Consider the following 22,538-nt stretch of genomic DNA (forward strand, 5'->3'; position numbering starts at 1 on the left):
AGGAGCACCTCGTAGCAACGGGGCAATGTTCCCCTGTCCTGCCGTCACCCTCCAATCCCGCCAGCCCGGCTGGGAAATCCCTATTGATGGCTCTCCCCAGCCCCCCGCCACCGGATCAGAATGGCTAAAGGGCGTGTGAATGCTGCAGCAATTTGAAACGACTGCAGTGCTGGGATGGTATCGCTCGCCCTGCCTCACAGTAGGGGAGGAAGCTTAGCTCTTTCTCATCGGTATAAGCTTATTTTTCTCTCTCCCTCTCTCCTTTCCCTCCCCCTCCCTTTAAGCTGCTGAGTTTATATCAAGACGGCCCCTGATCCCACACACCCCTGTTTAGATGCAAATGACTGCAAGTGTCATGGCTGAGAAAAGCCATGGGTTATCTTGGTGCGGGTCTGCCTTTTCACAGCTCGTGTCAGGGGCTTAGCCGAACACACAAGGACCCCCAAAGGCAGCCCGGGCCCAGCTGCCTTTTCTGCACCTGGCCCCGCTGCCGTCACGCTCCTGGCAGCCACGCATGGCGAGATGCTGCCCTGGCTGGCGTGGCCGGCAAGAGGCTTGAACCCGACTGGGGTTGAGGAGGACCTTTCTGGAGAATCGGCAGCATCTTCCTGGACAGGGAGAGCAAGCAAAGGGCAGCCACGGTGCGAGGAGGCAGGGGGAAGAGTGGTTTCCCCGTCGCTCAAGATGTGGGGAAATGTGTGAGCTTGTTAAGGCGCCTGCCAAACTCACTCCTGCAGATCCAGTCCTGCCTGTGGCTCAGAGACCTCTTCTCCATCCTGGGAGTCGGTCTCCAGATGCCCGTGGGGCGTTCCTGCCCCATGCACTCACAACTGGCTCTTTCTGGGCACTGTACTTTAACCAAAATCCCAGACTTTATCACTAATGCAGAGAATGGTAATTGCTCACCCTCCCAGAGCAGCAGTAGGTCACCTGGCTGTTGGCTCAACCCTGGCTTTGGGGTAGGACTTGTCTGGAAGAGACATTGTCTTTTAATAAAAACTGACCTTATTTTGAAAAGAAAAGGGAGGGAGAAGAGAGAGGGGGGAAAGCAGGTTTTTCTTCCCTCCTTGTCCCAGACTGCACACCTGCAGTATAAATCATCTCGGAGAATTTGCTTGTAAAAACATGATCTTACCCCACATTCTGGGGTTGGTTTTTGGTTTTGGGTTTTTTTTCCATAGTCCGGGTTAGAAAAAAAGACATGCAAAAAAGAAAACTTGCAGAAAGATAATCAATGGCCCTAGGAAACCAAAGCCTCACCAGGTACGGGTGGCATGCATTTTATGGCAAAAACATGGGAGGAAATTGGGTCAGGCCAGCCAGAGCCCTTAGCCAGGGTTGGTGTTCAGCAGCCCCCAAATGGCAGCACTTCAGTCTCCCAGGTTTTTCGCTGTGCTGTGTTTGCTGTTAATTGCTTTGCTGCTAATTTGAAGCCATGTAAGAGACTGTGAGAGGAAAGATTAGAGTTGTATGGTGAAGCTGGGAAGAAAAGTGAGATGGGGTTGTGATGGGGGGCTGTGGGAGGACCTGGGGGCAGGAATCCCTTGGGCTGTTTCAGGGAGGGATGCCCTGTGCTCCCACACTGAACTAGTCCTCGAAGCCTGGATGATGTGCCCAGAAGGAGGAACCAAGAAAGGACTGAACACCTGTGCCACGAGACGGTCCGCATTGCCGAACCACAGCAAACGGCTCCCTCATTTTCCCACACTACATTGCTCTTCAGACTAAGCTCTGCTTGAATGGAAGCAACTGTGATTAACATTTTTGCAGCTCCTTTAAAATGAAATTATCCTCCATTTCTTTTCAAGCTGTATTAGAAATGATTTTCCATGCTGTTGTAGTGAGAACTACACCTTTGAAGTTTTTTCCAAAATAGCTTCAATCTACCTAAGGGAGTAGTAGATGAGATTAACCTAAACGTTGCTCTTCGATACTTAGAGGTGATTTCATCCAGGTAGTTATCATAGCTTAAATACTGGCTGTTTTGGGCTTAGTATTTAGTGCCTATTGGCCTAATGCACAGTGCAAACTGCAATAGTGATTGTCACCTTAGTTTGAGTCTTGCTATTAATTAATGATTCTTAGTTTGTGGGGTTACACCCCTCCTTGTGTCCTGGAAGCCAGCGAGAAGTGAACACAGCAATGGCCAGACATAAAACACGCAGCCAGTAACAATTGCGGATAATGGTTCCAGGTTATGGGCTCAAAACTCTGATTTCTGTTGCTGCTGTGTCTAAGGAAGATGGGACAACAGCCTGGGAGAAGGCGATGCTGTGAAGGCAACAGAAGTGTCCAGCAATCCTGTCCACAGGCCCCTCGGCAGACGAGCAGTGTTGGTCCCCAGATTCACCACAGCTAATGAGATCTATCAGGGCAGGACAAAAGCCTTAGTATTGCCAACGTTATCTCTTCCTGCAGCTGAGAAAGCAGTGGCTGAAAAGGTTATGTTTTTCTCTGCAACTATTCCTGCTGCAAACTTCGGGAGTCGCGAAGGATTTCCTAGTGTTACTCGTTGCTACATAGATGAAATGAGTCCCATCATGTCTCCGCTCATTAATTCTCAAGGCAGCAGTGAAAAGAACATTAGCACATGTAAAAAATGTAAATAATAACCACAGTCAAATGGGTTGAACTTTGATGTATCGTTATTTGCAGATGATACTGTTTATTTTTAACTGTTCTACTTACAGGTTAGTGTGACACGAGAATAAATACATTTTTCAAGCTAATTGCCTGGCGGTACTGTCTAGGAGACTATTGATGCATCACGATTTGATCGGGAAAGCTGTATAACAAATGTCCTCAATAATTTTTCTCCATCTGTCAGAAGAGTTTCAGAGCTACGGGTGATATTTTACTTTGTCAGCTTGGAGTGCACAGAAATGCTGAGGCATGTCCACACGTGAGGTTTTGCTCCAGTCCCTGCAGCCGAAAGAATCTTAAAATATTCTTCATAAATTCAAAGTTCAGTTTGCTCTTTACGGGGAGGATGGTTCAAATACAATTTTAAGTGCTTTCATGCTGATAGAAATGGTGGTGAGAGATTTTCAGTGCCTTAATGCTGTAACAGTTCTTTCGTAACGTGTTTAAAACTTCTATGATAGTTTTTTTATTACAGTTTTTAAGAAAATTAAAACTTTCTGATCTTGTAAGTGCTGAAGTTTAGGACATGCTTTTATTAGGCAGCAAGTTATAGTGTGGCAAGCCTTGGTAACAAGTTATTTGATAGTAAATGCAGCAGCTACCCCAAAATACATCCTGGCAAAACAGAGGGGAATCGAATCTCATGGTCCCTATTAGCACTCTAAAATGACTTTACAGTCCTGATTTCTGCAAAGAATTGCACTTTAACCTAAATGATTCATTTTCACTGAAATATACTACTGATGTTTCAGGAAACTGTACCATTATTGGAAGGCTGAAGCTTGAAAACAATATCATGAACTGTTTATATGCAGAACATTATAGCTTTGTAAGAAAGATTCACCAGGAGATATGCACACTCCAGAGCACTATTAGGAAATAGTCTAATGTCCTAGCTTTCACCCTAATTTCTCCAATTTCTTAAAGGCCGTACTATAAGATTCCCATTTCCAAAGCGTCACTGGAAAGAAAAAATTCTTTTTCAATAAACAGACTTCATTGGACTGCAGAGACTTGGTGCATGCCAATACCAATGAAGCTGGAAATGGTTTTGGTTGCATTTATGAAGCTGTAAAACCAAGATGTTATCTGCAGACATCCCTTGTACTAAAATTGGCATGGAGTCAGTGAAAGGCATATGGTGGACACCATGGCTTTCATTCTGCCCTTCTTGCATTTGACCAACTGCCTTCAGAAAGGCATTTCTAGTTTGATCCCAATAGGCAGGATCCTGGTAGGGGCAGAGTCCTACGAATGCGCAAACGTGAAGCCCCTTCTCCCTGGAAATGGGGAAGAGGCATAATGAGAAACCTCCTGGAGGTCCTCAAACCTGTGGTGGTGATGTGGGCAGTGCAGATGTGTTTGGAGTCAGACGGGAGCAACTCTGAGTCCCCCTGGTCTGCAGGCTCTTGGGGAAGGGGAAGAGCAGGCAATGCCCTGGACCAGCTGCTGCTCCAAGCAGGCAGTGCTTCATTTCTACCCACAGGAGCTCAGCACATGAAATCTTCAGGGAAGGTCTCTCCAGAAGGAGCAAAGCCGCAGCTGTGAGTTGGCCTTGGTGACTTCCATGTATCATTCCCTTTCGTCATCAGTGCCAACATACAAAGTCATGGGATGGGATGGAGGGGAGGGGAGTTTTTTATCCACCATACGGTTCAGTTTCATGGGAATGCTTTTTAATTTAAGGTCTTAGTTTGCTAAAAGAAACGTTTACTAAGACAAAATGTTTGCTGGACATTTGAGAAGTGGGATAGGTTATCTGTGACCGAAATCCTCCAGCACCCTCCTTTCAGGCCATATTTGGCTGCAGGCTAGGGTTACAGGTGCCCAGCGGTTGTGGGGCCCAACATGTCACTTTTCTCAGGGTAATGCCCAGGCTGGGACCTCACTGGGAATCCTAACTTTATTGTGCCTCATCAATGTGCTTCCATTGTGCCTGATCCATGCCAGTGGGTCTAGAAAGGTGGCCTTTCAGGAGGAGATGATGAAAAGGAGCAAGCACGTGTGTTTGGAGAGAGGAGAGGGAAAATATGTTTATTCTCCCCCTTTTTGTTCCCAGCCCTAGCTGTTTTGGGCTCATCTATGAAAAGATATGTTGAAATTCCAACTAAGCTTGGTCAAGATTTCAGCCACGGCTTCTCAGTGGCAGGGGAAAATCCTGCCCACTGGCCTCCTGGGGTAGACAGTGCATGCTGCAAAGGACCTGTCTTGACCCCAAGGAACTTGACCAGAACCCCTCTCCATGAATTTCCCCGTGGGTCTGCTGTACCCTGTTGTTTTGATGTGCTGCACACCCTAGGCAGGGAGGATGGAGCCCATTATTCCAGAACATGTGAGCATGCATGGGGCTAGACCTTTCCCTTCCTGTACTTTATCCTACTGAGGGCTCCTGGGATGGGAACAGACCCTTCCCTCATTAGCCCCCTCGATGTAACACAGAAAGATTGGAAAAAAGAAATTGGAGAAATTAGTGTTGAAAGCTAGGACATCAGACTCTTTCCCCAATGTGTTCCCAGTAGGACATCCATGGTGTGGGGTGTCCAAAAGCCAAGTGGAGATGTGACAGCTCTAACCACCCTGGCAAACCCATTCCCCCACAACTCTCTGGCTTCGCTGTTTACCTTTGTCCAGGACGGGCCCGAAGATGGCCAGGCTGTCGTCGATGGTGGTGCAGTTCCAGCGGCGACCCCGGAACTGGTGTTGGCACTCCTGGATACCCAGCTTCACCCCCTCGGCCACGCTGGGCATGATCTCAATGTAGTTGCGACAGAAGCGGAGCTGCTTGGGGACGAGGCCGGGGATGGAGCCGCAGAGGATGGGCTGGGACCCCAGGGAGCTGTACTGTTGACCTAGTGCAAGGGACCTGCAAGGGACAGAGGACAGCGTGAGGGTTGGGAAACCAGCTGGCACTACTGGTCCTGCTCCCGCAACCATCCCAAGGGGAATTTGATGAGCCAAGGTGAACCAGTAGTTCAGGGAGACAAAGTACTGAAAAAGAGGGATTTTGTAAGAAAACAAGAGACTTCCTACTGAATAGCAGTGATGTGATCTTCACACCTGAAGACACCCTCGTCCTTTATGGGCACAGAGGGAGGGACTCAGCTCCTTACAAGGAGGCACCTAGAGCTATTCACTGTACTCCCAAGTATCTGAAACATTCCCATTGGGCTGGTGGACCTGACAAAGGACCTGCAAGGAGCTGTATCCAGAGCAGCAACACCTGGAGGCTGGGGAATACTCTGGGGTGTCTCAGCTGTCAGGAGACACTGACGTGAGAGCTTCTGAATTGTGGCCAAGGCAGGAAGTGTCCTGTCCAATGCCAAGCTCATCAGCAGAGGGATCACCATTTACTGGAGAGGGGCTGCTCTGGGGTCAGGTACGTCAATGCCATGCATCCCAGGCTGTCTTGACACCTGTGCAGGTGGTCCCAGCAGAGACCGAGCCACCACGGTTCCACCATGATGGACATCAGCCTCCAGCTGCAGCTATGGGTTGGGCAGGTGTGCTGGTACATGGTGAAGGTGCTGGAGGGCAGATTTGAGAGGACCTTTTCCTACTGGTCCAAGGACCTGTCATTTGCCCAGCTTGAAATATGTAGGTCAAATTGCATATTTGACCAGAAATTGTCACTGAAGGGTGAAGACACATATTTGCTCAAAGAAGCCCTGAGATACCTGCTGTTGCACACAAACAAGGATAGTCCTGCAGCTACTGCCTTGCTTAGGATCCAGACTGCTCTGCAGTGTCCCTCCAGAACATGTGGTCAAATCTGTGAATGAGCAGCCAGTTCTGTAACAGAGCGGATGGGATGAACTCAAGTGCTTCCAGTGCAGAAACCTCACAGTCCAGATACTAGCACAGGCAAATACTAAAGAACTTTAACTTAGTATGTCCATATTTCTCTTGTACTAGGGAGTCCACAGCTGGACACAGGACTTGAGATGAGGTTTCACCAGTGCTGAGTAGAGGGGAAGGATCTCCTCTCTCTACCTGCTGGAAAGGCTTTTCCTTGTGCAGCCCTAATTGCACATTGCTGCTTCATGTTCAAATTTTTGTCCACCAGCACAGCCGGGTCTTTTTCTGTATGGTGATTCGTAGCTGGTCGGTCCCCGGCCTTTATGGGTGCATGGGGTTGTTTCTCCCCAGGTTATTTTTCACCAGGTCCCTTGCATGATCTTCCTGTCTGCCTGTTACATAGCCTTTAGAGGTCCCTTCAAATGGCAGCTCAACCATCTGGGGTATCAACCACTTTTCCCAGTTTTGTTGTGTCTTTCCCTAACCCGCCTGCCCACACCTGAAGATTGCACGTGAGCTAATCAGTCATTTTATGGTCATTGGTTAATTCAAGTCCAACCTCATGCTCAGAGCAGGGCCAGTTTCCAAGTTAGGTTAGGTTTCTCAGGGCTTTGTCATTCTAGAATTTGAAAACCTCCAAGGACAGAGATGCCACTGACTTATGGGACCTGTGGTTGACCATCCTTGTCCTGAACTGCTCATCCAGCCTGGAGTCTCAGGCTGGATGCTGAGCTGGCACCAGTAATTGAATTAATTGCACACTAATGATTGTAGGATGTAAAGGGAATCCCAGGGGACCTGGCCAGGAGAGACGTATCTGCTGAAGACACTGAACGAGAAGAGAGTCCCACCCTGGCTGGGAAGTGCATGCCTCTAATCCCTGCCCCAGTGCTGTCTTCTGCCACAGCTCCCTGCTCAACCATCTCTCAGACCTGTTTCTCCTGCACCTCTCTGCCCACCTACCCAGCAGTGGGGCAGCTGCCCAAGACTTCAGGACCAGAGCACTGTGTGCAATGTTTTGACTCCATCTCCCACACCCTTGGATGGGACACACAGAAGAGGGGCAACCAGATACGGTTGGGAGGCAACACAGCTCAATGGGCAGCGCACTAGGACTGGTTCCCAGAGCTGCTTTGCGCTTCCAGTTCCCACCAAGTGCAGTCTGATGCGGGGGAGCTCAGCAGTGCTGAGAAGACTGGTCAGGTCCAAGCAACAGTTATGAACAACCTTAACTTCATCCTCCATCCAGTAGGGCCAGCAACGCGGGGAACAGGCAGGAGAGCATGTTGTGTTTCTCTGGACACCCATTCTCGCAGGCAGACTCCAGTCTCAGGGGAGTGGCACACTGTGAGATGCTTTATCCTGCCTGGGTTTGCACAGTGGTGGAAGTGAAGTTCATATTCAGTGTCAGAGTTCACAAGGATGTGCCTGTAGCAGCAATTTCTCGCAGCAGTGGTGGTGGTAGGTTAGCTTGGTGTGCTGGCCGTGAGCTCCACACCATGTCATGCATGCAGGTTAATTGTGTGATAGCTCACCAGTGTAAAACCTATCCCAATTTTTTTATCTGGATGAGCAGTTCAATCTCTCAGGGACCCCACAGAAAGCAGCAGTGGCCTCGAGGGAGTAAGAGCTGGGACTTCCTGCGAAGTTCTGGGGAAGCCCTGGGAGGAGCCGTCCTCCCATTCAATCACAGACTTGGTCAAATCCTTTCTCAAACCCCCGAGCCACCTCACAACAGACTTCCCTACCTGGAAGGCCTGTCCGGAGATGTGCAGTCAGTTTTGGTCCATCTGTTTTGAGGTTGGAGTTGCGATCTGTTGTGTGAGAGAGGCCCCTGGGGAGGGTGGAAGCTGCTCTTGGTTGTACGTGGTCACACACCCAGCTGGTGAAGTTGCTTACCCACGTACAGGAATCCATCTGCTTTTGATGACCCGTTCCAAGCTTTCCCACCTTTTACTTTTCTTCCTCTTTTGCAAGGTCTCCATCATTCCTAAGTGTCTGCTCTTAATTTTACTTCTTGATGATTACTGAGAGCACTTTCTCTCCAGTCATCACCTAATTTTCATTTTTGTTCTCACGTCAATGAAATTGTGATTTCCCTACTGCTGATCCTTCCTAGACAGATATAAAAAATGTCATTCCTCTTGGCCCATCATCCCCATCTACCCAGAAGTCCTGGGAAGACACACTGGTCAGGGCGCTGTGGCTAAGGTGCTGCAGCTCTGCTTTGACCTCCTGGGTCCCATGGACTGACAATTTCTCTATGTAGTGGCTGAGATGTGAAGATGAAACAAAACCTATTTGAGATCCCAGGGGCACATCTTGGCTCTGTGTGGCTCTAACACAGAAGTCACACGAGCTCATGGGGAGGAAGCAAATGCATTAGGAGAGGAAGTATCTCAGGGTGAATTTGGGGTGGATGGAGGACGTGGACACTTTTTAAAGCATAAAACACAACTCCAAGGCTGTCAGCTGCAGGAGCGACAGACCCCACACTTTCCTGTCTTTCTTTCAATGCCAGCATCCTTCCTTGCTGCCTGAGCCTATCTTTCTCTAGCTCCCATCTTGTCAAAGGGAAATAGCCATTTTGCACCCCTGCTCCGCTGCCCCCAGCTTTACCCACAGAAGGTGACAGGCGCATTTTCCCAGCATCAACTCGCACACTCAAGGGCAGGAGCCATAAAAGCCAGACAGCTCTGCTTGGCTGGGAGACTCCCTTTCATCACTGCGTGTACAAGTGTGAGCAGACAGATGTGCACATAAAGGTAGGCTTTTGTGTGTGCGTGTGAGTGCAGAGCACAACACAAGGAGCATGAGTGCCTATGGCAAACACATGGGGAAATCCCTTTTCTCTTTCTCTGCTTAATCCCTTAAATCTCTCAGGAGTCCCGACACTGTCTGTCAGGCCAATGACTCCTTTTGTTCCCATCCGATAGTGCTAGACATAGCAGAGCCGTGGATCCAGCAGTCTCGGGTTGACTCTCCGTGGTTCCCGTTGGTCTGGGACGAGCTTTTGAAGCCCTTGGAGTAAATGGTCTTGTGCAGATGCTCTTTCCGCACATGGCCAGCGGGCACATCCTTGATGAAGTGACTCATGTCTTCGCATTGCCTCAGCATGGAAGACACTGTGCCCACCCTCTCAACATCATCCTTCCTACAGAGATGGCCAGCAAACTCATCTTCTTCTATTTGGGCCACTGGTTGGAAAGACACAGGGTATCAAGAGAAATTAGATCTAGTCCTGTTTGAAAGGAGCAGGATTTGGCCAGATTAGAACTGTGCCAAAACATCTGAAAAGGAGTTTTTAAGGTGAAGACTAAGAAAGGTTTCCTGCCAGTGAGAGGAAAAGCTGCTAGGACATTTCTTCTTTCCCCTCTGCAGGAGACTGGAAGCTGCATTGCTCAGAGCACTCAGGACTAGACTGAACTGGACTGCACAGTGCACCATGGGCTCTCCATCTGAGCTGGTTTTTACCAGCCAGAGACAAACCTTGGTGAGCCGCTCCTCCTGTGGAGTGGGGGGATTGAAAGCTTTGCTGGGGGTGATGCCCTGCTTGGCTGCTCTCTGGCAAGAAAGCAGCTTCTCAGAAAGAGGTTTCTCCCTCCACTGCTGTGTGTGCAGGGCACGGTGAGGGCTGACCTGAAGGGTTTGCTCATATGTGTTTCACATTCCAGTTTCATGATGAAAAAAGAAGAAGGCGAAGTACCAGGAGGGGACTAGCTTCCTGGGAAACAATCTGGCATGGTCACACCTTTCTCTTTCTTCTGCAATCCCATAAACCTGTTGCCATCTTTAATGAATCCTGGGAGCCCAGCTGGATGGACAGCAACCTGGGTTTTTCCTGTCTCAGCCCTGGAAAATGTTGACATTTGTATGAGGAGTGTATTCCAACCTCCAACGAGCTCCAAAATGGGGCAGCATCTGTGCTTGCTGTGACTGCCTGAGGTCAGTGCTGCAGCTTTTTACTTAAAATGCAGGGAGAAAATTTCTGGGATGTGCTGCTAAGGGAGTGTTTTCTACCTCTAAACTCAGCAGCTGAAAGCAGATGAATCTGGAGGGCAATTTTGCTCTTTTCCCGCTGTATCAAGGACACCACCAGCCCTGTGGCCAGCTGGGCAGGAAGCTCCGGGCTGTAGGGCTGCATGACTCCAAGGGTGCATCTTGTGCCATGGAGATGGAGACTCCCCACATTGCAAGTCTACAAGTTTCCTACATAAATGTAGACATGCTATAGGGATCCCGTACCCCACTGTGCCATTTCCCTTGACAAAATTGTTAGAAAGAGCTTGTATTTTCATCCCTGGAGCCCCCAGCACACCTGGAGATCCGTGCAGAAATACATGGCTGTGAGCATTGCACAGAAGATGCTGGTGGTGATGACTCCAGTGATGAAGGGAGGTCACAGCAGCCGCTGTGCCTATGGGACATGTAGGTCAGTAAGTACCATGTGCTCACAGACTCAGATTTCCTTTGGCTCCCTCCTGCCCCAGAGCCAGAGCAGACCTGTGCAACGAGCCAGCTCCCTTCAGGGCTCTGCTGTGTGAGTGCTGGGGGGCCACGACACCATTGCCTTCTCCCTTTGTCTCAGCACCAATTAAATAACCACTACTTTTCCTCAATGCTTTGAGAGCCATGGCTAGCAACACTCCTTGAGGGCTCCAAGGACCTGGTGGAAACTAGGCTCTTTTAAACCATGATATTTCCTCCCACAGCAACTCAGGTCACTGCAGCATAAGGTTACAAGGCAAACATCTGTCTTGCTTGTGCCCTCTAACATCTTCTCAATGCCCTGTATTTATCCCTGCAATTCTTATAACGCACTAGGAAAACTATGAATCAGCAGGAAAAAAACCAGGTCACAGTTCAGATCTCATTTGCCACCCGCTGTCTTGGAGAAAAACTTCCTCTGACTGGAGGGTTTTTCATTGTACTATTTTTATACATATTTGGCATTTTCCAATTCTGGGCCATGTTCTGCTTAAAATGGACAATTGTACAGGCTGGCATCCCACTGTTTTACAGTGCTGAGTGGCCCAGGGATGATACATTGAAATGCACATTGGGAGCCGGGAGTTTTCATGCTGGCTCTTTCGCTTTATTTAGTGCAGTATGAGCCCTTCCCAGCTCCCACGAATGTTGCCCTTTTCCCCTTCCTAGCAGATGCATTGTCACACGCTTGCTTTTCAGGTAAGTAAAGGCCTGTGCAAAATCACTGCAAGCAGAGGTGCATGATGAATACACACCTTCCAGCTGGAGAGCCAGACCCTATTTGTTTTCTTATGGTACCTTTTGAACTGTCTAGCTCAGCCTGATGCAATGCTCAAGGTGTTTTTACCAAGTGGCAGATGTTCATTTTAAGCTCAGAGATCAGGAATCTCACCCCAGCTTTGACAGAGGTGTCCTTATACGCAAACAAGTGCCTCCAGCTGCTAACTCTCTTCTGCTGTCTGACCTTTGAGGGGTTATTATATCTGTTATAATATTCATATCTTTTAATTCTTGTAATTTGCTGACTGCAGCCCTTTGTGAACAGGGTAAGACACAAATTCTTGGGTTTGTCTGAAGATCAAGAGCAGCAAGAGGGAAATTTTTGCAAGTCAAAGCATGCAATATATATGCGCATATGAGCTTGAGAAATGCCAGGTCTTGACTGAATATGGAGACCAGACAAAAAGATGACAGAATTCAAATAAGGAACATTGCAGTTTACTAGGGAACTGGATAGCTTTAATGAATCCCATGCCTTTGCTCATAAATCACCCACTATTTAATCTTTACTGAATGTGTCTTGAGTTTTGAGCTTTTCTATAGAGTGGGCACTTGTGTCCCTGGTATGAGATATCGCCGTTACCACAGACTCTCCACCAAACTTTGCAATCATTGGTGGGGTCTGTAAAACAGACAGAAACTTCTTTTTTTTTTAAAAAAAAAAGAGGTTCAACTGCCTAAACATTAGAGGCTGAACCCCCAGACAAGGGGGAGCCCCATGGCCATGAGCATGGATGTAGGGTTTTGCTGTATTACTTCCCTGGAAAGTCTCTGTAGACTTTACACACCAGTGTGATGTGACCTCTTGAACAAGAGAGCTTTTTCTCCAGTTGGTGTGTTTGAAAATTACCTCATTAAATAGCATGTACGAATTGCATGATCTGCACAAAATTCAGCAGCCCACAAGGCCAGATTCTGTCCAATTAAGATTCTCCCTTAATTTAGTCACACCTAAGGGCTAGAAACCTTTCTAAAACCTTCACAAAGGCAAAAGTTCACCTAGGAATCACTCCCAAACTTGTGGTCGCTTAGAAATAGGTTAAGCATCCCTCTGAGAGCTCTCCCAGAGGGAGATCTCAGCGTATTTCAATTCCTCTAGGTCCTGGGTGATTTATATTTATTGTCCATGCAACCCAGTGGTGCCTCCCTCTATGAGTTGTGTCCTACCTACAGCTGCAGAGCCCTCTTCCAGCAACCTCTTCTAGGAGGGCTCAATCCTTCCTCCAAGCACCGCAGGACAGAGAGACGTTGGCAGTGGTGGGGCAGTGCCCCATGGGAGGATCTTGCAAAGACCAGGGGTAGTCAGCCCGTGTTGTTCAGGGGCACATAACACCAGCTGGTTAGAAATTTGGCAAAGCTGCTCCATTTGCAGAGAAATGTTGATTATTTCCAGAAGGAAACAAGGAGAAAGCACTTAATGAAATGATCCTCTGATCAGTGTACGAGGGTTGGACAGCACGTACCCTGCCTATAATCCCAGCTGAAGGGAGAGGTGCCATTAATGCATGTGCTTTTATTTTGAGATATCAGAATGATGATTTCTCAGGTATTGCTAAAAAATGAATGCTACAAAGAAATGCTGAAGAGAAGGCTGCTTGGGGTCTGAGAAATTAGAGGGAGGGGCCAGTGTTTTATTTTAGCCTCCAGTCAACACTGATGTTGAAGTAGCTATTGAAACACATCCCAGGCTAAATCTACATTAAGTCGCATGAAAAGCCCCATATCTGCACACAGGAGAAATTGTTCTTTGTAATCAAAGATTTTTTTTCATGTTGGCGGGATACCAAATGGTCTCTTTATTCTGGAGTGATCATCTCATTTCTGTATCACCTATCCCTTGACTGTACTGCATGCAGGTAAGGAGGCAGCAAAGCTCAATAAAGCCATTCTTACAGATGGTGGTGCACCACCAAAGTAACACCTGGCAAAGGGCCCTGGTTTAGGGGCCACTCAAAGTGGGGCAAAGTATGACTATTTCACTCAAGAAGGAACTGCAAGCCCTCCAGCAGCTCACTGTGAATCTCGCTGCGTGCAGCATGTGAGCAAGTTGGTGCTGAAGTCTGCAGCAGTTGATCCACTCTGAATTCACTCCTGGGCTTGCTCTGAGCAGGTTTTCATCCTCCCCATCAACTGTGTTGTTTGGAAACAGTGTCAAAATAATGAAATATCTTCTGCAAGATGTGGAGGGATCGGGTCCTTCAAAGCATGAAGAACTGTCAAATCACAGAGAGGCACCAGTGAAGTGGTGACTGTCACCTGCTGATGTTATGTTCAGCTGGGAAAGCCTGGGCTGCAGGACAGCAGCTCAAGCCCCTGGGATCTGCTGATAGAGACAGAGGAGGACAAGTAAACTCTTCAGTCTGGTCTGGGTCCTAGGAGCTACTACCACTTCCTGGGAAGTGAAGCACTGCATAATGGATGGAAAGAGTGGTTGTTGCTTGCATCACAAAAATTGCCTCAAGGTCACCTGAGAATGGCAGTTCAAGCAGACAAGAAAAGAACAGGACTGGGCAGGCAGCAGCCTCTGAAGAGAGATGGAGGGTGCAGTTCCTCTGACCAGATGTGGGGGTCTGCCTGGCTGAAGGGGACTGAATACCAGGCTCAACTGTAGACACGCAAAGTTTGGGGAGGCAGATTGCCCTGCCCTCCCGAGCTGGTAGATTTGCAGCTGCTGGCAGTGGTTGTGTGGCCATCTGGAAAGTCCTCGCTAAATTGTCTCATCCTCAAATCTGTTGGAAAAAGGAAGGAGTGAGGGCCTCCCCAAGGCCCTGCATTGACCACTCAAAGTTGAATGGGTGATCTCAGCCCCACGGCTTGGTTTCTAATGCCAATGCCAGAGCTGGCCAGGCCAGCCTCCCGGGAGTGGAGAGGCCAATTTCTTCTGAGGTCCCTGAGATGGGGGTCCCCAGCCAGTTTCCTAAGGGCTCAGCAAGCCTTGTTGCATTGAAGCAGGGTGGTGAGTCTGGCAGAGACACTGCAGCAACAAAATGAATTGCTAGCGAGTGGATAGATGGCAGAGAAGGCAAGAAGAGGCTTGCCCTGTAGACAGACTGGCAGAGGCTGGATTACTTTAAGCTCTGAGCATTTAATCCCAGGGAGACATGAATGGGAAGGAGGTTAATGGGTGCAGTGATATGGCAAAAAGGGAAAGCCAGAGAAGGAAAAAACCAGGATGAGGCTCAAGGAAGCATCAAGGTGAGTGTTGGAAGGAGGTAGCTGGGGAGGAGTTTGCCCTGCTCAGTGCAGGTGGACCTCTGTGAGTGGGGAATATTAGCCATCATTTTATGTATTTCTCATTCTGTGATTTCAACCATTAAAAAAATTGCCAAAGGATGCCCAGTAACAACAGAGCATCCTCCTAAAAAGGACCATCCTCTTTGTGTTTTATCTTCTTCCACCACTCTAAAAAAAATGTCACTATTGTCAGTGGGATGTGGTTTCCCGCATTCCCTTTATAAAGTATATCCAGATTCTGCAGGTTTAATGAATCTTAGGGGCATATAGGAGTGCAGGGGAGATACATTACTCAAAAACCAAACATTTGTTCAGGGCTTATATCATGAGATGGTTTCTTAGCTGAAAGTAGGAGTTACACATGGGTGGTGTGGTCAGTTTTTTCAATGTCTAAACCCCAAATGTGTTTTCTTCAATCTCCCACTGGCCTATCAAATAACCTGTGTCGTATTTACCATCTCAAACGTCTGAATTTTACAGATAATGTCCGCTGCCACTCACATGGTAGGAGGGTGCTAATCCCAAAATTCTGCCTGCTGGACTGATTCTCATGGGCAGTCAGAGGGTGCTCGCACCAGTACCAAGCTGAGCCCACATGTGTTGAGCAGCCACATGATCCTCTTCCACTGAAGGCATTTGGGTTGGGATGAGCACGTGGCACATGAGAGATGCCTGGCTGAATCCCACCTCTGCCAAGGAGATGCCTGGTGTCTGATCGTGATGTCCCAGTGGTGGGACAGTAATTCTGGGGCAGGACCATCTCCTGCTAAAGTTGCTTCCAAGCATGCAGGCTTTGGAAACCAAGTGTTTTCCCCACTGAAGACTGGTCTGCTCTACCTATGAGGTGAAGGCTCTTGTTCACACTCATGTTCCCGCTCTCAGGCTAAGGAGCCATCTTTTGTAGGAAGAACTGACTTACTGCCACTCCATCATCTCCATCTAGATCACCTTCAAATCTGGGACCTGACCTTTGGTGAGCACTGGCCTATGTGACTCCTGGATATGATGAACCAGTCCCCCTGGGTCTGGCCTGAACAAAACGTGTTGTAGGAATCCCTGTGCTCTGAAACTGCTGAAACAGGCACAGAGGGAGGTTGCTGACCTCCTTGATGCACAGCAACCCAGGGAGCCCCACTCTGGTGAGTACAGGAGGAGGAAATGTCCTGCAATAAATCTGAGCAGATGCAGAGAGTGGTTGAGCTCTTGTTCAAAGACTCAGGGAGTTTTGGGGTTGAGAAGGAGAAGAGCAAATGCAGAAAAAAAGATGAAGTTGTCCAGCTGCAAAGCTGTCTTCGTCACTGTGGTGAAAATGATTCAGCTCTTCCAGGGTTAAAACCCTCACATTTACTGCTGTTCCTGATGCCACAACCATTCCTGATCCACAAGTCTCCAAAACCATCAGGTTTCCATGCTAATGTGACCCTGTCCAGGAAGACTGTACTACCCATCACCTGGCTGTGCTGAGCAATGCTCCATGTAACTTCTCCAGCATGTCACCAACAAGATCTTCCCTGCTCCAGAAAGCCCTAACCTTGCACCACTAAAATGTTTTTTAAACTCTTGATTAAATGATATGAAATTTTTGGCTATTTGTTTCCTAGTGCAAGGTTCACTCATAGTTCCTAACAGTGAAATGGCTGAATGTGCCTAGTTTGAACCCTGATCACTGGTTGCTCTCAACATCAACAAGGCAAACCACTTACTGGGCTATGTCAGTGTGGGGTCAGCACATCAAGGGAAGTTATTGTCCGCTCTTCTTGGTGTTGGTGACACCAGATTGGGAACTCTGCATCCAGTTTTAGGTCCACTAGTGAACAGAAAATGGACAGTGTCCAAGAGTAACTGTGATGGTCAGGGGTTGAGAGGCTGTGGTGTGGAGGGACCTGGGCTGGTTTAGTATGCAGGAAAGGAGGCTGAGGGTTGTCTAACAACAACCTAAACCTAGAACCACTTGTGAGGCAGTTGCAAATCTGATGGAGCCAAACTCTTCCCGGTGGTACCAGATGATATAACAAGGGGCAACAATTAGAAGCAAGGCTTGGAAGTTCAGGTTGGGCATTAGGAAAAATTCCCTTTCCAAGTGCCCAGCAAAGTGTGTGGGGGTCTCCATCCATGGGATTTTGTGGGGTTCAGCTGGACAAAGCCCCTGCTGCCCTGGTGTGGTGCTGGGGATGGCTCTGCTCCAGGGGAGGTTGGACTACAGACCCGTAAAGGTCCCCTCCCACCACCACTGCTGTGACTGAGAAGGGCAATGAAGCTGGTGAGGGGTCTGGAGCACAAGTCTTATGAGGAGCAGCTGAGGGAGCTGGGGTTGTTCAGTCTGGAGAAGAGGAGGCTGAGGGGAGACCTTCTTGCTCTCTACAACTGCCTGAAAGGGGGTTGCAGAGAGGTGGGTGTTGGTCTCTTCTCCCAAGTGACAAGTGACAGGACAAGAGGAAATGGCGTCAAGTTGCGGCAGGGGAGATTCAGGCTGGATATTAGGAAAAATTTCTTTACTGAGAGAGTGGTGAGACACTGGAATAAGCTGCCCAGGAAGGTGGTGCAGTCACCATCCCTGGCGGTGTTCAAGGAACGTGTGGACGTGGCATTGTGGGACATGGTTTAGTGGGCATGGTGGGGTTGGGTTGGTGGTTGGACTTGATGATCTTACAGGTCTTTTCCAACCGTAGTGATTCTGTGATTCTGTGATTCTGTGACTTGGTGTAACAAGCTCTGTTTTTGGGGCAGAAGGGGAGGCATCCATCCCCTCGGTGGCATGGCTGTCATCTCTGGCAGTGATGCAGGAGTGTGCTGGCAGAGGCTGTGTGAGGAGGACAGGACACAACCTGGGACTGAGGAGGAGGGTGATGGGAGAGCACAGCTCCTGGAGGAATGGTGAAGGCTGCAAATCCCTGTACCTCAACAGCTATACAGACACAAGCTGATGAATAACTCCAAAATAATTACAGCATGATTGTTCTTTGGGTCAGCATTTCAGTGATACCTGCCTGTTCCCTGAGTTTGCTGCCAAGGCAAACTAGTAGACTGCATTTTGACAAGTAGAAAACAACCTCAGGTTTACACATGCACAAGAGCTGTTGCTGGATGGACGCAGCAAATTCACACGCTAGCCTATATGCAGAGACTTGTTCATGTCTTGTGCCCTCTGATGGTCTGGAGATGGCAACCCTCATCTGCAAGAAGCATCCTTCTTCAGACAGGACCGTGGAAAATTAATACCCAGCTCTGAAATACGCAGGATGCCGCAATTAACCTGAGTGTGTCTGAATTTCAGTGCTGCCATTTGTGTGCTACTTGGTTTGCCTGGCAGGGACGGTGAAGTCTGTGGGCCCTGGGAGGGATAAGTGCCTCGCAGGGATTTCTAGCAGAAGAGTTTAAGTTCTTTGATGTGAAAGATTTTAGGGAAATGCAAATACTGCCAGTACAAACAGGTCCAGACTAAGACCAGAAGTGGCTTTGGTGGGTGAAGGTTCATCTGGGTGATGAGATCGGTGGAAGGGCCAGGACATGTTGAGTGCTGTTACCCAGCGTCAGAGTTTCAGAAAACATTGATTTCTGGCTCGCAACATTAATTTCTTTAGCTTTGCTGCTAACCTGACTGTGGCTGACACTGAACTGATGGGACCTCCTGTTCTCCCTGTCACTGGCACCAGGTTCACTTCTCCACTTTAAGCTCCAGGTGGGTAACTGGTGGAGAAAAGCAGGCACCAATGGGGCACAGTTAATCTGGTCCATGTAGAGTTACTGTAGAGGAGATATATCACACTCCAGAAAAGCTCCATTGTCTCCACAGAGAATTAGGGAAGGACTTCTCAAATGAGGTCAGATGAACCTGCCCTTGAGTCCCAGACAGTGCAATGCACATGGGATTTACTGGGTGAAGGCCAGCTACAGAGAAGAATGACCAAGGGCAGACCTCCAAGGTCTGACCAAGGGCAGAAGATTTGCACTGAGATTTTTGCCACATGAACTGAATTCAATCTTGTTATTTTATTCCATTTTTTTTCCTTATCTCCTTTTGTCCTGTAGGCATGGCACGAGCTGCACTCCTATGTATGAACTTGCCACCACCCATCACCCACATCCCTGCATCCACTCTGCCACTATTTTGCACAGTTTTTACAGTACAGGTGGCAGCTGGGCTGCAATAAAATAAAATAAGATGTCTCACCTGTCCTGCCTACACAAGACCCAGGTGTTCCCCCTGCCACTGGCTCTAGTTTTGGTTTTGCTGAGGTAGTGTTCTGACAATTTAGCAAGTCAAATTGTTTTTGGCTTTGATCAAAAGAGATGCCAGACCTGACACAAGTGAATGGGTGGGTGAATGCTTGTCAGGGAGGACCAGGTGCTGGCAAAGGGAAGAGAGATGGAGCGGTATGTGTGCCCCTTCTGAGAGGGGTAAATTGTTAGACTGACTTTGTATCAGGTACCTTCTCCCTAGGTAGACATCAGCTGAGTTTGGCTGAAGAGAAGTAAAACCCCTAGAGGACACCTAATCTGAACTTCAGTACTCATCTCTTAGGTACTGCAATTGTATATGGAACATGGAAAGCTCAGGAATACCTATTGAAAAAGAAAAAGATAGTGAAGGATGCCAAAGGATAAAGTTCTTCAAGAATGATCTTATTGGTGGTCACCAGCTGGCCGTGACTGTCCAGCTGCCTTCTGCGGCACTCTGCTTTCCCCTTGCCATGACAATACCTCTCTTTTCCCCCAGCGCCGAGGCAGGAGGTAGGATGAACTGAGATAGGAAGTGGCCAGCTCCAAGATGAGTTGCGAGCCAGAAACAGGCTCTGAGGCATCATGACTCCATGGCACTGACAAACCCATGGGCAGCAGCCCAAGGACACTGCTGATATGGCTGGTGCCTGGCTTGCAGCTTTCACAAAAGGACACCCCTTTTGATATGTTTGTTGGTATAAGAGCATCTACTCCAGACTGCAGTGTAAATGTACTACTGGGGCATGTCAAAACCTGAGCACAAAGGTGACTTCTCTAACAGCAGACAGCTCATGTAACAGCCGCGCAGCACTTTAATGAAGCTCGTGTAGGCTGTGAGTCATAGCCACCTACAATGGTATCTCCATGAGAATGCAACCATCTCCTTTGACATTCAGCAAAGTTAAATAAGACATCCAAGGGGAAAGAGGACAGTGTCATGTTTATGAAATTGGATTACTCAGCTCCCAGGCTCTAAGGGTTGCCTACAGCTTCCCTCCTGGACACGTTAAGGATGGTTTTGTACTTCTGTTGCCTTCCTCAAGTTCTGGCCAAGTGTGTGCTGTCTTATCCAGTCAAGAGCACATGATGCTGCAGCCATTACTGCAGAAACTGGAGTGTTTTAAGCCTCCTCCTTGTTGTAAATAGGATGTTAAACATGGGAAGGGGACAAAAGAGCAATAGCAGTGAGCTGAGGCAGTGGCTTATGTTGACAGTTTGATTAGTCTATTGGAAAGACTTCTGAGAGATTATTTAGTTACAGTGAGAAGACGGGGAAGATTAAGACTTTCTGTCCAGCAGAAGAGGGCAAGACAATGGCTGGTGAGTGGGAATTCAGACCAGCAAAATGCAAAGGCACAAGTTTCAAAGAAAAAGACAAGTATCCAACACTTGTTGCAGATTCTCTAACACTGGGTGTCTTCAAATCCAGCCTGTGCTTGTCTGAAAAGAGCTGTTTGAGCCAATACAAATGAATTCCTCACCCTTGGGGTAAAAGGATCAAATTCAGTGGTCACAGTACACAGCCCTGCCTGTCTTTGCAAGGAGGGCTTTTTTTTTTTAACCTGTCCCCTGGGTTCATGAAGAGGGAGATCCCAGATGGTCTGTGTCTTGCTGTGATTTCTGCCGTAATGGTCCTCTGCACATACCAACAGTGGCTGCACTGGCAGAGGCAGCAAAGGAGGAGGATGTCCTTGGGCAGCATTAGGGGAGCTTGGATCCAGCTGTAGTGTAAGGGGGGGGTGGTTCTGGGAAATCAATATTCCTTATTCCTGCTCTAAACAAAGGTTAACTGCCCCATCAGCATTCGGTAAGATGCCCTTAAATTATTGGGTATTAGATATGGAAGGATATAGCAGTACTGTGTGTAACAAGTTTTAAAGTCAGCTCAGTAATTTGAAATATCATTATGATAACTGCAGACCACACATGAATCCCAGAGTCCCTCGTGCAGGGGGTGGAGGAATTATACTGGGTTCCCCAAAATGGCTGTGCTGAACACCCTCCCAATGCATGCTGGTGGCACGTGATGCTGAGGTATTGCCCTTAAATTGAAAGTGCACTGAGGAAATTTCCTCTGTCCCCTGCGGAATTTTTTTTCGCCCTATGTATGTCCTCTGCTGGATCTGCTCTATTTGTTTCCAATCCAAACAAGCTTTGCAAAGAAATCAGGTTTAAACATTTTTCAAGTGCTCTGCCTGCAGCTCACATTGCAGAAGCATCCACAGTCTGCAAACACCAGTGGAAACCTGGGAGCTGCTCCCACCACCCCAGGCAACTGGCTAGTTCCTTTCCATGCCCTGCAGTGTCTTTCTTCTCAGCACCTTCTTCATAGTCTCAGCTGGCCTTTGAGTCCTTGTGGGTCAAGAGCAGACACAAATTCTGCTATGGGGCCCAGAGCAGTCCTGCATGTCAGGCTGGCCCAGTAACATCTTCAACAACTCTGAAAGGAGAATCCCTGGACCAAACCTGGATCAGTTTACTGATGTATCACAGGCTTCCTGCATACCCTTTGCCTCTCTCAGTTCCCCATCCTTACCAGGGATAATTTGCTCTGGAGACAGTACCCTTGTTAGGCATTTCCAAAACTATGTATATGTTACCAGCATGAATCTTGCCCTGCGCCCCCTGTTTGCACAGCTGCTTTCAAACTTTTCCCAGGTGGGAAAAGCCCTTTGTATAGGCGATTGAGATGTCTCCTGGATCAGGACTTTGATTGTCTCCTCTTAGCTCATGTGGACCATTGCAGAGCATGGAGCCAGGAGTTCGTGGCTGTGAGTTGCCTTGGCTCATAAGAGCAGTCCAGGCATCTGTATGTGTTGGAACAACAGATCATCACTGATGTTGGATGTCAGAGAAGCAGACATTAATTTCTCATAAGAGAATGGAGAGTACTAGGCACCATGACTGAGAAAGGACTATGGCAAAATTATGTCCTGGGCAGGAAGTCCTGCAACTTGTACTACATTTCTGTTGCATTTTTTTTTTGAGTGAGGAGAGTCCTAAGTAAAAGAAAATTTATTGCTGATCCTCAAGAATGTTCCTCATTGTACAAATACAAACTCTCTCTCTAGTCACACAGAGTTACTCAGTAGCCAACATCACTCCAGTTCTTCAAAAGCATGTTGTTTCTTGCAGAGGCCCGGCACCAAGAAGCACAAGAGGTGGTGTAGATGTGGTTGGAAATCTAAGTTGACCCTCGAAGTGCTGATAGTTAAAGAAATAATGAAATTCAGATACTTGTGTCAAGCACAGAAGGAAGAGACAGAAGGAAGAACAAGATATTGGCTGGTTCTTAAATGACGTGTGCACAGGAGTTTTAATCACACAGCATAATAAGAAAATATCCCCCTCATTGCCAGCAGCTCTTTTTAGAGGCA

General features: G+C 48.1%; 1 protein-coding gene across 1 annotated transcript in view; it reads right to left on the reverse strand.

Moving 5' to 3' along the window:
* Positions 1 to 22,538, reverse strand: part of WNT3 (Wnt family member 3) — a 49,199-nt gene that overhangs the window by 5,480 nt on the left and 21,181 nt on the right. The window contains exon 2 of the mRNA XM_059830622.1: positions 5,265 to 5,506. Within this exon, the coding sequence (XP_059686605.1) occupies positions 5,265 to 5,506 (242 nt within the window). The remainder of the gene's footprint in view (positions 1 to 5,264; positions 5,507 to 22,538) is intronic.

Source organism: Gavia stellata, chromosome 28, assembly GCF_030936135.1.
Source record: "Gavia stellata isolate bGavSte3 chromosome 28, bGavSte3.hap2, whole genome shotgun sequence".
Taxonomy (NCBI): domain Eukaryota; kingdom Metazoa; phylum Chordata; class Aves; order Gaviiformes; family Gaviidae; genus Gavia; species Gavia stellata.